Raw genomic sequence first — 11,259 nt, forward strand, 5'->3', positions numbered from 1 at the left:
ACCCCTTTCATATTTTTAGTTTGAACAGTATTCCATAAATTTAATGTCATGAAATTTTCTTTGTTACTGTTACCATTTTTTTATATATATATTTCTATCAGTCTTTTACATCCTTAGTTAATATTTTTTGAAAAAAATACAACAGTATTAAGATGAAACATAACTATGGATGCAAGTGAAGCAAAGTCATCAGTTGAAACCACTGAAGAAAGAAAACAATCTACTGCAGAATTCATAGCAGATGTGAAAGAGCGAACTGCATTAAAAGAGGAGTTGGCTGAGACTACAAAAGAACTTAACAAAGCAAAAGGCCAGAACTATGACTTGTTAAAGAAGTTGGAAAAGTTAGAGAAGGAGGTATGGTATGGAAATTTCCTTGTGTTGCCATTTTTTTTTTTTCAAAGGAGACGTTGTAAACAGGAGTACGTCTATTTTTTATGAGAAGTTTCTTGATTATTTTATGATTTTAGTACCAAAAGTTTCTTCTGTGGTTCAAAGGGTGATTTATCAACTTTTTAATACTGACTTTGCAAATGTCATCTGTGTAAAATGTGTGTATCTAACAAACAAACATTGAACAACTGCAGATTACAATAAGGTTTTTGCTTATTGTGACAGTGCAAAATTGTAAGCCACCCCGATGAATACGCGCTTTTAACGCTTTTGTTTAGAATCAACAGAGCAAAATCATTTTTTATATCCCGTTAATTTTTTGGAAGTCTTAGGTTTTTAAACGGGAAGTTTTAATAACGTAACGTATAAGATAACAAATACTTCATGATTCCATAATTGACATTTTGACATGCAATTACAAATTTTGACCTGGGAAATACGACGAAGTTTCTGTGAAGCTCAAATTTGGTTGTTCATCACGTTTTCCATTTTTTAGGGATTTTTTAAAGGGATTGGATTTTTGTCATTTATAATTTAAGAAGTATAATCTTAGATTTGAATCTTTTCAGGCCTTGAGAAATGAAAAAAAACTAGAAATGGACCAGAATTTTATTTTTTAAAGTTTGCCTTTAAGTTTTTTTTGCAACAGTAAAAAATCATACTTCTGTTTCACCTTTGTGTAACACCCGTTTTAATAATTTTCTTGCATGCAAATAAACAGTGTCAATTGCAACTTTGTTGTTATAGAATGCTACATTAAAAAAAGAAGTTGAGCATTCGGTAGGTTCGCCTGTTTTCTTTCGCTTGTTTATTTTGTTCGTTTTTTTCTTTGCTTTATTTGTTTGTTTTGTTTTGTTTGTTTGGCCCTGTTTTGTTATATGGTGGGACTTCTACACAGCGTTCCAACCCACCAAAACGTTTTGATGCTATAAATTCAAAAACCAGCGTTCATTAGGTACCGTATGACATTAAATATCAGTCTATGAAGATTCTTATTCTTTTTTTCGTGACAAAGACCAAAGAATCAAGATCTCTATCTTTTTACGATACTTTGTGAAATAGAATCTGTAGTTAATGCGTTTTATTATGGAGGTGTTTCATTGATCATTTTTATCCGATTAGCACAAAGGAAAACGGAAGAAACCTGTCAAAAGAAAAATACCACGATCTAAGAAGCACAATACGCCAAAAATTGACGAAAATGAAGCATTTGAAAGCACGGAGAATTTATATGAGGTAAAACTTTCAAACATTTAGTTTTTGTACGCTCCACTTACAAAACCTGTTTTAATAACTTATCTCTTTATAGGTAATAGCTGAGTTGTACCCAGACCTCCCATTGTCAATGGTTTTACATGCAGAGAAGAAATTTACGGAGGCCGATGCGAATAACGATGGGGTATTTTCTTGATGTCTTTTTTTCGTATGAATTTTGTCATTGTTTTTGTGGTTTGCGTTTAACGATATAGATACGAACTGACAAGTATTTTTGCAACATTTTTTCAGACCGTGGATGAGCAAGAATTAGAAAAGATGTTAGATTCCACATCCTTGATGTTTACAAAAAGTGAAGTAAAGGATATTTTGACCACGATTGATGTTGATGGTACTGGTTCGTTAGATTTTTTGGAATGTTTAAAGGTAATTATTGAGAGCACCTATGACGTAATAGAAGGTGGCTTGAAATCTTTATGACAAGATAATTCAACTCTATCCCCATCCCCCTCTCAATCTTCGTTCAGTAACTTTTTCCCCGTTGCCAATACGTTTCGAACTTTCTGAGTTTAAATCATATCCTATGAGACACACTTTAGCCAAATATCAAGTTGCCATCTTGTTCAGAACACGATATATTGTTTATTACTCGAAACTACCCATCGAATTCCTGTAGGAACCCTTATAAAATAAGAAATACGATTAATTGATGAAAGATATAAACTTGAAATTTAGAACACCTATTTGTTTTATTAAAAGAAACAACTTCAACCCCAATTTTCTTGACTTTTCCGATTTTGTTCTGAAAAGTGCTAAATGCCAACTTGCAGGTAATTTTCAGTATTTAGCAGTTAAAGTATTAAAGAAAAATTAAAGAAGTATTAAAGACATTTTATTTACCTCCCAGAAAAACTAAAAACATTACGTTTATAACGGCTATGATGTTCCTTCGATTTGTGTTTTTCATAAAATATACAATTTTTTCAATTTTTTAGCCTTTTTAAACTTTTTTGAAAACGCCACATCGAAAGTGCTGACAATAGCAAAATTTGAAATGTTTTTTTATTAATTTCATTATGGCCCATAACTGGACCAAGCTTGATGAATTCCCAAAAATTTGGCGAGAATAAATTTTGCGAATTTTGCGAGATTAATGAACTGCTGAAGTTGAAATTCCTATATATTTTATGTAGTTCTAGATAAATCAAAAGAATAAACCTAGCATAAATCAATTTTTGAAGAGAAAAAAATTCAGAATTGCGCGACATTAATATTTCGCAAAATTGACAAAAATCGCGAAAATTAATTCCCGAAATTGGCGAAAATAATTCCATTGAGATAAGATGTCACGTTTAAAGTTCTTAATATATGCATTGAATTTGCTTATTTATTGTTTTTGTTTCTTGTTCAGGTTTGTAATGCGCTTCAAAACAATCGCAAGACTGGACTACCATCTTCAATACAACAAAACAAAAGCTCGGTTTGTAGTGTGCAATAACTTTTGTAAGAGGGGTAGTGTTTTAATCTTATGATAAGATTAAAACACTACCCTTTTTTAGTCTTCCGTTTTTTGGGAAGTTGCAACACATGATGACATTTTCGTTTTAAATTTGGTTAGGGTTAAAATGAAAAACTCACGGACCCCGACCCTATTTTAGTTCCCCCCCCCCCTCATTTGCGACTCCAAAATTTGTCTGTTCCAACTTGCTTGAAAGAAATAGGCATTTTTAATTACATTTTTCATTGGATTTGTATGCGTTATAGAATATTTAGATTTTATATAATATATTTTGAACAGAGTGTAATATTTTTGTAAATTTTTGCATTGACATTTTTTAAAATTAATATATTTTTGTACGAGTTTTTTTTATAGAACTGTAAGAAATGTTTTTAACTAATATATTAACTTTTGAGGAAAAAAAATACTCCAAGACCATGTCAGTCTGACTTTTCTTTTCCTTTTTTTTAAAAAAACTTCTGCAGTAGGTAAAATTCTAGGATTATCATGCGTTTTTTATTTCGTGGAATTGCGTTGTTCTAATACTCATAGGTTTTTTATATCAAAAAATTGTGCAGCAGACTGAATTTATACCATTGTTAATTTGAAATTTCCAGGTAAAATTTTCATTTTGAAACCAGCTTAAACTTAATGTTTATACTTCCCCCGACTTTTTTCTTTCAAATGTAAAATTTTTGACGTTTTGCGTCTCTGTGACTCACTCGGAATTAGTTAATACCCATTTAAGAGGCCGACCACATCTTTTTTCAAGTACTTTTTTACGCATATGATAAAATATATTTACTACAATGACACTAGAAAAAAGCTGAAATTAACTTTTACTGCCAAATTTCATGTATACTTCGTATAAAATATAACTGATGTTGCGCCCTGTTCCGGTTGCGGTGTCTGACCCAATCAAGTTTGTTTAGTGTTTTCTGAGCATATATTTTGTCAAAGTTGATATATTGTTAAAGCGATGGATCGTGTCTCCAAAAACTGCTAAAATCAGTGGATTTTTTTTGCCTTATTTCATTAAACCTAAAACTTAGCATTCCAGGTTTCAAATCATCATTTCAATTTTTCATAAAGTTATTTACTCTTGGTAACCGAATTAAAGATGGTGGAGGACAACACCACCTACGGAAAATTTTACAACAGGAACAAGTTAAAGGCATTGTAGTTAAATAATACTGTTACTGGCCCTATCCATCAGTCCTCTGTATGACAATCTACCTACCCCAATTTATTAGCGTGAACCGTAAACACCTGATTTAGGGTATCCTCTCGATTAAGCACCGCACCGGCCCAAAATGGATCTTGAAAAAGTTGAAAAACATTCAACTTTTCCGCCAGGATGATGTTTTGAGTATTTTACTGGTCATGTTGACTTTGAATTAATAAGGACAGCCCTTATAGCGCTTATTTGGAAAAACGTCCATGTTGGGAAAAAGAATTTTAAATTTATTTGTTGTAATGGATAACCACGAATAATATTCTATCAAAAATTGACGTATCCAAATTTTTTTATTATACTTTTCTCTGTCTTCTCTGTCTGGAATTTCTAAAGTAAGAAACAATGCACGAATATTTACAGCAGTCATTTTGTTTACATGCGATACAAAAAAAAGTGTGCGCGCCAAAATCCTGTTTCGTGAGTGGAAATCCAAAAAACTAAACGGATCGCTATTCAGTCCGGAGCGATCCAACTTAGTGGTAAACAGACTTAACAAAATATACTTTTATCACTATATCAACAAAAAACACAAAGTTGTGTGTGACGGAAAAGAAACATTAAAATTTAATTTTTTTTATTAAACCCACCTTCAAGCGCCCCTCTTCGAGAATGCAGAAATAACCCCCCACCCCGGCGTTTAACTGAGTTACAATATTCACAATTCGAAGATTTTTTTTCGCTATCTTTTACCAGTAGCAAAAGCGCTAAAAGCTATTTATTTATTTATCGCTTGATTTCTAAAACATTTTAAATATTTATAAACGCATTCAGTATTGGTGTGAAACACAACATGTATATATATGAACGGTAAAAAACACGATTTTTACGTTGTTTAAAAATAAGCTTGAAAACAATAATATATATACTCCAGAAATAGAAATATACATATGTATATATATAAAACATGTCAAAATAATTAATCAATAATACTCCTGGTAAAAGAAACTATTTTTAGGAAAATTTGTCCCTATAAATTTTTTGATCATCTAAAATCTAAATTATTTCATTGATGTAAGCTAATACTCGAAAAGGAAGAAGCTAGAAAAAAAAGCAGATATTATGTAAAAATTTCATGGCGCAAATATAAACTTGAAATTATTTAGAACATTTAAAATACACTAACATTAAACAGTGAGAATTAAATAATGCAGTTTGTGAGACATGAAAACGGGATGAAAACAGGATGAAAGCGGGATGAAAACAGGATGAAAGCGGGTGTGTTAAGCAAACTTGGCATAACGGATAAAAGAATCTCAAACAAGCCACAGTTTTAACCTCCAAGCGTCCACACCATTTAAATAATATCTAAGCAATCTTTTGTCTCTTACAAAACCCAAATTTTCATATAAATTTAACGCCGCCCTATTGGTAACTTCTGTCTCCAGGACAACCTAAACAACAAATCACAAGATATTAAGCATAACCTACGTCAAACTAATGAACTATCACTTTACTTTGTTACATGCAGAAACCATTAGAGACTTTAAAACAATCCTCACCTTACTATTGTTTTGGGTGGAACAAAATTTTAAACTAGTTTCAAAGATCTTTAGTGGCTTTATAGCATATAGCAATGCAATAAATTACGTGAATTAATAGGAAAAATAAAATACAGTTACACAAAATATCGAACATCACCATTAAAACGATCGAGGTGTCTGCCAACTTTTTAAAGGTCTTCGGCTTTAACCGCCATTTCTGACTTTTTTAAGGTTTTTTACTAAAATTTATGTCATATTTTTAGGTTCCGGAGTCCAGAGTCCAGAAAGAAACTAGGTACGCAATAAGATAATGTAAAAAATTACAAAAAAGGCGCTGAACATTTAAACATATATGGAGTTAATGAAAAAAAAGCAAATACAACATCTTATATACGAGACAATGCTTCATAACTAGACAGAAATGTTTTTGGTAGGTTTTTCTTTAGAGAATGATGGATATTAAAGGTTTTTAAGATGACTTAATCTGACTTCAAGATTTTCCAGGTTTTTGAAGTCCAGCATACAAAATAACAATAAAAGATAGAACAAACCACACACCAAAGAAGTAGAAAGGAAACATTTTTGTCATTATAATTAACGAAAATATATCAAAAGACCATTTCTATCATTATAAGAGGAATTTTGTTAAAAAACTTTGAGGATGTATAGAAGCAACTGTAATTCGTTCTAATTCTGGCGAAGGAAAGATGACTCAGCAAAAATATACATTAAAAAATATTTCTGTAGGAAAATAATTTTCAGATTTCTGCAAAACTAAGAACTCCACATGAAAAATAATAAAAACTTTACAGGATTTTCACAGAAAAGTAGCTCCCCCTATTAATTCCATATAAAATTTAATGTTATTGTTATATTTACCTCATCACAGCCTTGTTCTATCATACGACGAATAGCCTTCTGAACTAATTTTGAACCTAACCATATAAAATATACATACATAAAGGTACTATTTCGAACCAGTGTAATATATATTGAATGATTACAGCACTATAGATTTGATAAATCTCATCTTTTGCCTTTATTATTTGATTTGTTTTGTTTCATAATTTAGTTTAACGTTTGTTCTGTTTTCGTTAAGCTTTGATGCTGGTAAATACGGCCTCATATAGACTGACCACATGATTAAAAATAACCAACAAAATGCTGAAAAAAAATTAAAAATTTAAAACACTCTGTGGGGAAATAAAATCACATATTACCTATTTTATATCTTCTGAAGTCTTTTCTAACAACCAACATAGCTATGTAACCTCTCCAAATGTTTTTCCTATGCTGATCTAATTTACAAACAATAGCGCCAACACACTCTTTTTTGCAATAAGCCTAAAATAACAGTTTTACATGCAAAATAATACAAATAATAAACATATAAACAATAACCATCGACCCAGCTTGTACTGTAAAGTGTATTGCTCTTTTCAACAAACGTATAACAAAAACAGTCAAGTTGGACAACACTTACCAAAAAAGAGAGCTGTGGCCAATTATGTAAAAAATATCTGTATGTGTATATAGAATAAGGTTCAGAGAGATCTTTCGTTATGAGAGCAGTTAGATCTGGCAAATGTTCTTCTGTCTCATAGTCTATGAAATTAATAATTTTTTCATCTTCATCTTCTACAATAGAAATCTTTGAAAGAGATTCTTCCAATGTGTCTTTCAAATATTTGGGTAACTTTTTTAAAGTATATAACGGTTGTTCTTGCAACTTTTGTGAAGTCATAAATACATTGTTATTACTTCCCAAGGTCATCATTTGAACCGGTGTTTTATCAACATTTCCTATTTTGTGTATCTCTTCTTTAAATGTATTTGCTTTAAATTCATTTTCATCATCATTATTTGTTAAAACACTACCATTAACTAATATATCAGACTGTTGGTCATCTTGTTTCGTTTTCACATCACTTATCTGTTTGTGCTTGATCACAGAATCTGTATTATTCTCGGTTTTACTCATGATATTGCCATCTTTGACCATTATACTACACTTTTGTTAAATATTTATGCTAAAAAACTGCAACAATGATATACCAGTATTGCTCTAATAATAATAGTAGGGTTTAGGGGACTTGAAATGAATAATAAGCATTTCTGACATGTTATTAGTTAGAAGAACGTTCAATTATTGCAGATTATTCTACTGATGACCAGTTTAAAATGTGTATTAAGCAAATAGTTGGTGGCCCGTTTAGGGTGAAGTGGCCACGAATGGAAATTTTGTTGTTTTCTCTGTTTATCCAGGGTCTATTTATGTGGTACACATGTTAAATGACCATATTGGCACACAAACATACCTGTATTTATCAAGACCAGACAATAGTTGTTTATTGAGATTCAAAGATACATGTAAACACTGGCCATGTATCTAAACAGGAAAAATTCCATGCTTCCATAAATTTTGATTAGGGAAATTTTAAGCATGTTAACTGAATCCCAGAATTACTGTATTTTGAAGGAGTAACCATTATGATTTTAGGGAAAACAGCCAATCACTTTGCCAGCTCTTCATAAATAGGGGCTGATTTTTTTTATAACCTGACATAACTATAGATTGCTTATTTAGTATTACTTTAATTCAGATATCTGTAATTCTTGTTCGATCGAAGCTTTCCCTGTGAGTTTTTGACTATGAAATATTTGTGTGTTTGCCTTACATTAAGAACTAAAATTTTCAGCTGAAAATGTTTCGAACCAAAATTTTCTATTTCAGCAGAAAAATTTTTGAACAAGATTTATAAAGTCAAAAAATGTATGGGGAAGTCCTCTGAACAAATTTTAACCAAATTTTAAACAAAAGTAATGATTACCGAAAATGACACAAGGCTTTATAGTGTATAGAAGCATTTATAGTGTACATATATTTATTCAAGATCTTAAAAAGGGTCTTCGGGATCCAACTTTATAGGTACCGAGCCTCAGCCCAATGTGAAAATAACGAAAATAATCAATTCAAAGACTGCAGTTTTTATTGATTTTCTGATTATCCAAGATAAGGGCGATGTCGGGCCACTTTTCTAACTAAATTACGGCTATCCTCCAAAACTGTCCTCACTTTCCCAAATTCGCCTGCGGATTCGCCAAGGCATTCCTGAAATGCAATCCCTTTTGACATACCATGCAGACGATAGTTGTAAGAAGGCTCTTGAAGTTTATATATAATTTATTTATCAAGTAAATTTTATCAAAAACCATTAAAAACAGTTTGCTACCACATATTAATTTTTAAAGTTTTTTAATCACTAGTGTCTGTTTTTCTTTGAGGGGGGCATTGTTCTGGTCTTTTTAGGTTTTTTCAGGCAAATACTGGATCTTTTTTTAAAACCCCAAACTCGCTTGGGGTAAGCGGCTTATTTTTAGGGGGTATGCGGCTTATCGGCACCCTCGTGATTACCCTATATATAATTTCTATGCACTGGTCCTTTTTGTAAAAAATTACAAAAACCAAAAATTTTCAGACTTTCAGCAAAATCAAACTTCAGATTGAAAAATTTTCGGACAAAAAAATATCCAATATATGTAGCTAAACCAGAAAGTGTGCCATGTGGACATTATTCCAACATGGAGAATTATGAAATAAAACTGCAGGATTTGTTCTCTGCAGAAGGAAATTACATTGTTAGTCATGAAACTGTGACGCTCCAATCTGAAAGGGTTTACAACGAATTTATTCTAGCTAGCTAGCCAGCTAGCTCTAACCTAACTTCTCTTCTTTTTTTGAAACGTAATGTATATATATATATATATATAAAATATATTGTGAAGTAGTATCTTTGTGCTACAAACTTTCACACAATGACCAAAAATACTTACATACAATGTGTTTGTTGCTTTAAATAATAAAAAATATTTCTCCAGACTCCATTTTTAAAAATTTCATCAAATGCGGATTTTGAAGGCAATCGAGGAAAATGTGGCTAAACGAGTTATCTTGAAAAACCGTCGCTATCCCCCCGCGCCCCGATTGATATGTTTTTTTTTTGGGGGGGGGGACTCTCTGTTGTCGCATTGTTGTTGTTTGTGCAAAGAATGTTTTCGTAAAAGATTTGTTTTTGAACGCATGGATTTATAACATATTTTCCATAAGGTATTTGGCCTCTACTACTATTCTGTTATACGCTCAAACTTCAACTGATTGAGATGACATTTGCAAGCTCGATATTAACTATTTGATGCATCATTACCCTAAAACCACAAGCGGCCTTATGTACTAAAATCACAAAATAATTAAGAAACCTAGACTACAAGGCTCTTTGCTTGGTTTCTTATAAAACTGATTTTAAACAATTAAAACTTTGTTGTTGTTGTTTTTCATCAAAAAAAAGTTACACAAAAAATAAAAAAAAATAAAAATAATAACCAGGTTCTCAGGTTCACAGGTCTCTAGCATCACAGAGTATGGGGTAGCGGGTCCCCCGGCGGATCTCACAAGTGACATAAAGAAGAAGCTTTTGAACAAGAGAAGTTTTCAAAATGTTATGGACCAATAATCTTTGAGCAAATCTCAACCTCGTTCCCAGATCTTTGATAGTCTGATGAAAAGGTTTATCTAGTGGTCAGAATATACAATAAAAGGCAACAGGTCTGGTATCTAAGTTTGGAAAGATTTTTGGAATATGGACAAAAAACAGTATTTCTTTGACGAAGGGTAAAAAATCGAATAATAAATCAAACAATTTGAAAATTGAAAGAGTAACAAATAGTCCAAGTGTATCGCGATAGTTCTCTCCTTACAACTTACGATTTGCCTTCGTCTCTCTTTTACTTAATTCAAAATACCTTAAGGAAACAAAGTATTTGCGGAATACATTTTAGCAGACGAAAAGGTCCCAAAATCAACCTCTTCACCAGGGGTTCTTGCATTTCTAGTACAAGAATCATTAATGCGTCAAAATCTTCACAATTAAAACTACAATTTCTGACAAGCTCAAATGAACAGTTCTTTTGTGATAAAAACAGAAAAGGAAGCTAGGTTCCTGAGCTAGGACATGGTTGACGCATATTTGACATTATACAGTAGAGTCTCCATAACTCGAACCTCTATAACTCGAATCTCTCCTTAACTCGAACAAATTCGTTGGCACCGTGAAAATTTCCTAATAAACTCTTATAAAAAAACCTCTACAACTCGAACCTCCATAACTCGAATCTTCCCTTAACTCGAACAAATTTTTTTGTCCCTTGGAGACTTTTCTCTCCATAACTCGAATTTTCTGACATCATAATCAAAATTCGAACAGTTTTCCTGATAAATTGGGTCTAAAAATCTTGTTAATACGTGTTTTGCAGGCCTTATTATTAATTCGAATGATTAATGGTGCGTCATCCAAACCTTTCGAACGTCTTTTTCGAACGTTTTCGAGAAAATCTAAAGAATTTCAAAAGAAAGACACTCTCATAACAATGTCGTCTGT

General features: G+C 31.8%; 2 protein-coding genes across 2 annotated transcripts; one reads left to right on the top strand and one right to left on the bottom strand.

Annotated features, from left to right (window-relative positions):
* Positions 1-89: 89 nt before the first annotated feature.
* LOC130657567 (uncharacterized) lies at positions 90-3,549 on the top strand. The gene is made up of 6 exons (XM_057460554.1): positions 90-357; positions 1,141-1,173; positions 1,516-1,629; positions 1,703-1,792; positions 1,900-2,034; positions 3,020-3,549. Exons 1-6 carry the CDS (start codon positions 166-168, stop codon positions 3,104-3,106), a joined length of 651 nt encoding a protein of 216 aa, XP_057316537.1. The 5' UTR covers positions 90-165; the 3' UTR covers positions 3,107-3,549.
* A 1,638-nt stretch (positions 3,550-5,187) lies between these two features.
* Positions 5,188-8,083, bottom strand: LOC130657565 (N-alpha-acetyltransferase 30-like). Its single transcript, XM_057460552.1, has 4 exons — positions 7,308-8,083; positions 7,045-7,168; positions 6,704-6,759; positions 5,188-5,734 (listed from the first exon to the last, which is right to left on the bottom strand). The coding sequence occupies exons 1-4, from the start codon at positions 7,824-7,826 to the stop codon at positions 5,597-5,599; spliced, it is 837 nt and encodes a 278-aa protein (XP_057316535.1). The 5' UTR covers positions 7,827-8,083; the 3' UTR covers positions 5,188-5,596.
* Positions 8,084-11,259: the final 3,176 nt, after the last annotated feature.

Source organism: Hydractinia symbiolongicarpus, chromosome 9 (genome assembly GCF_029227915.1).
Source record: "Hydractinia symbiolongicarpus strain clone_291-10 chromosome 9, HSymV2.1, whole genome shotgun sequence".
Classification (NCBI taxonomy): domain Eukaryota; kingdom Metazoa; phylum Cnidaria; class Hydrozoa; order Anthoathecata; family Hydractiniidae; genus Hydractinia; species Hydractinia symbiolongicarpus.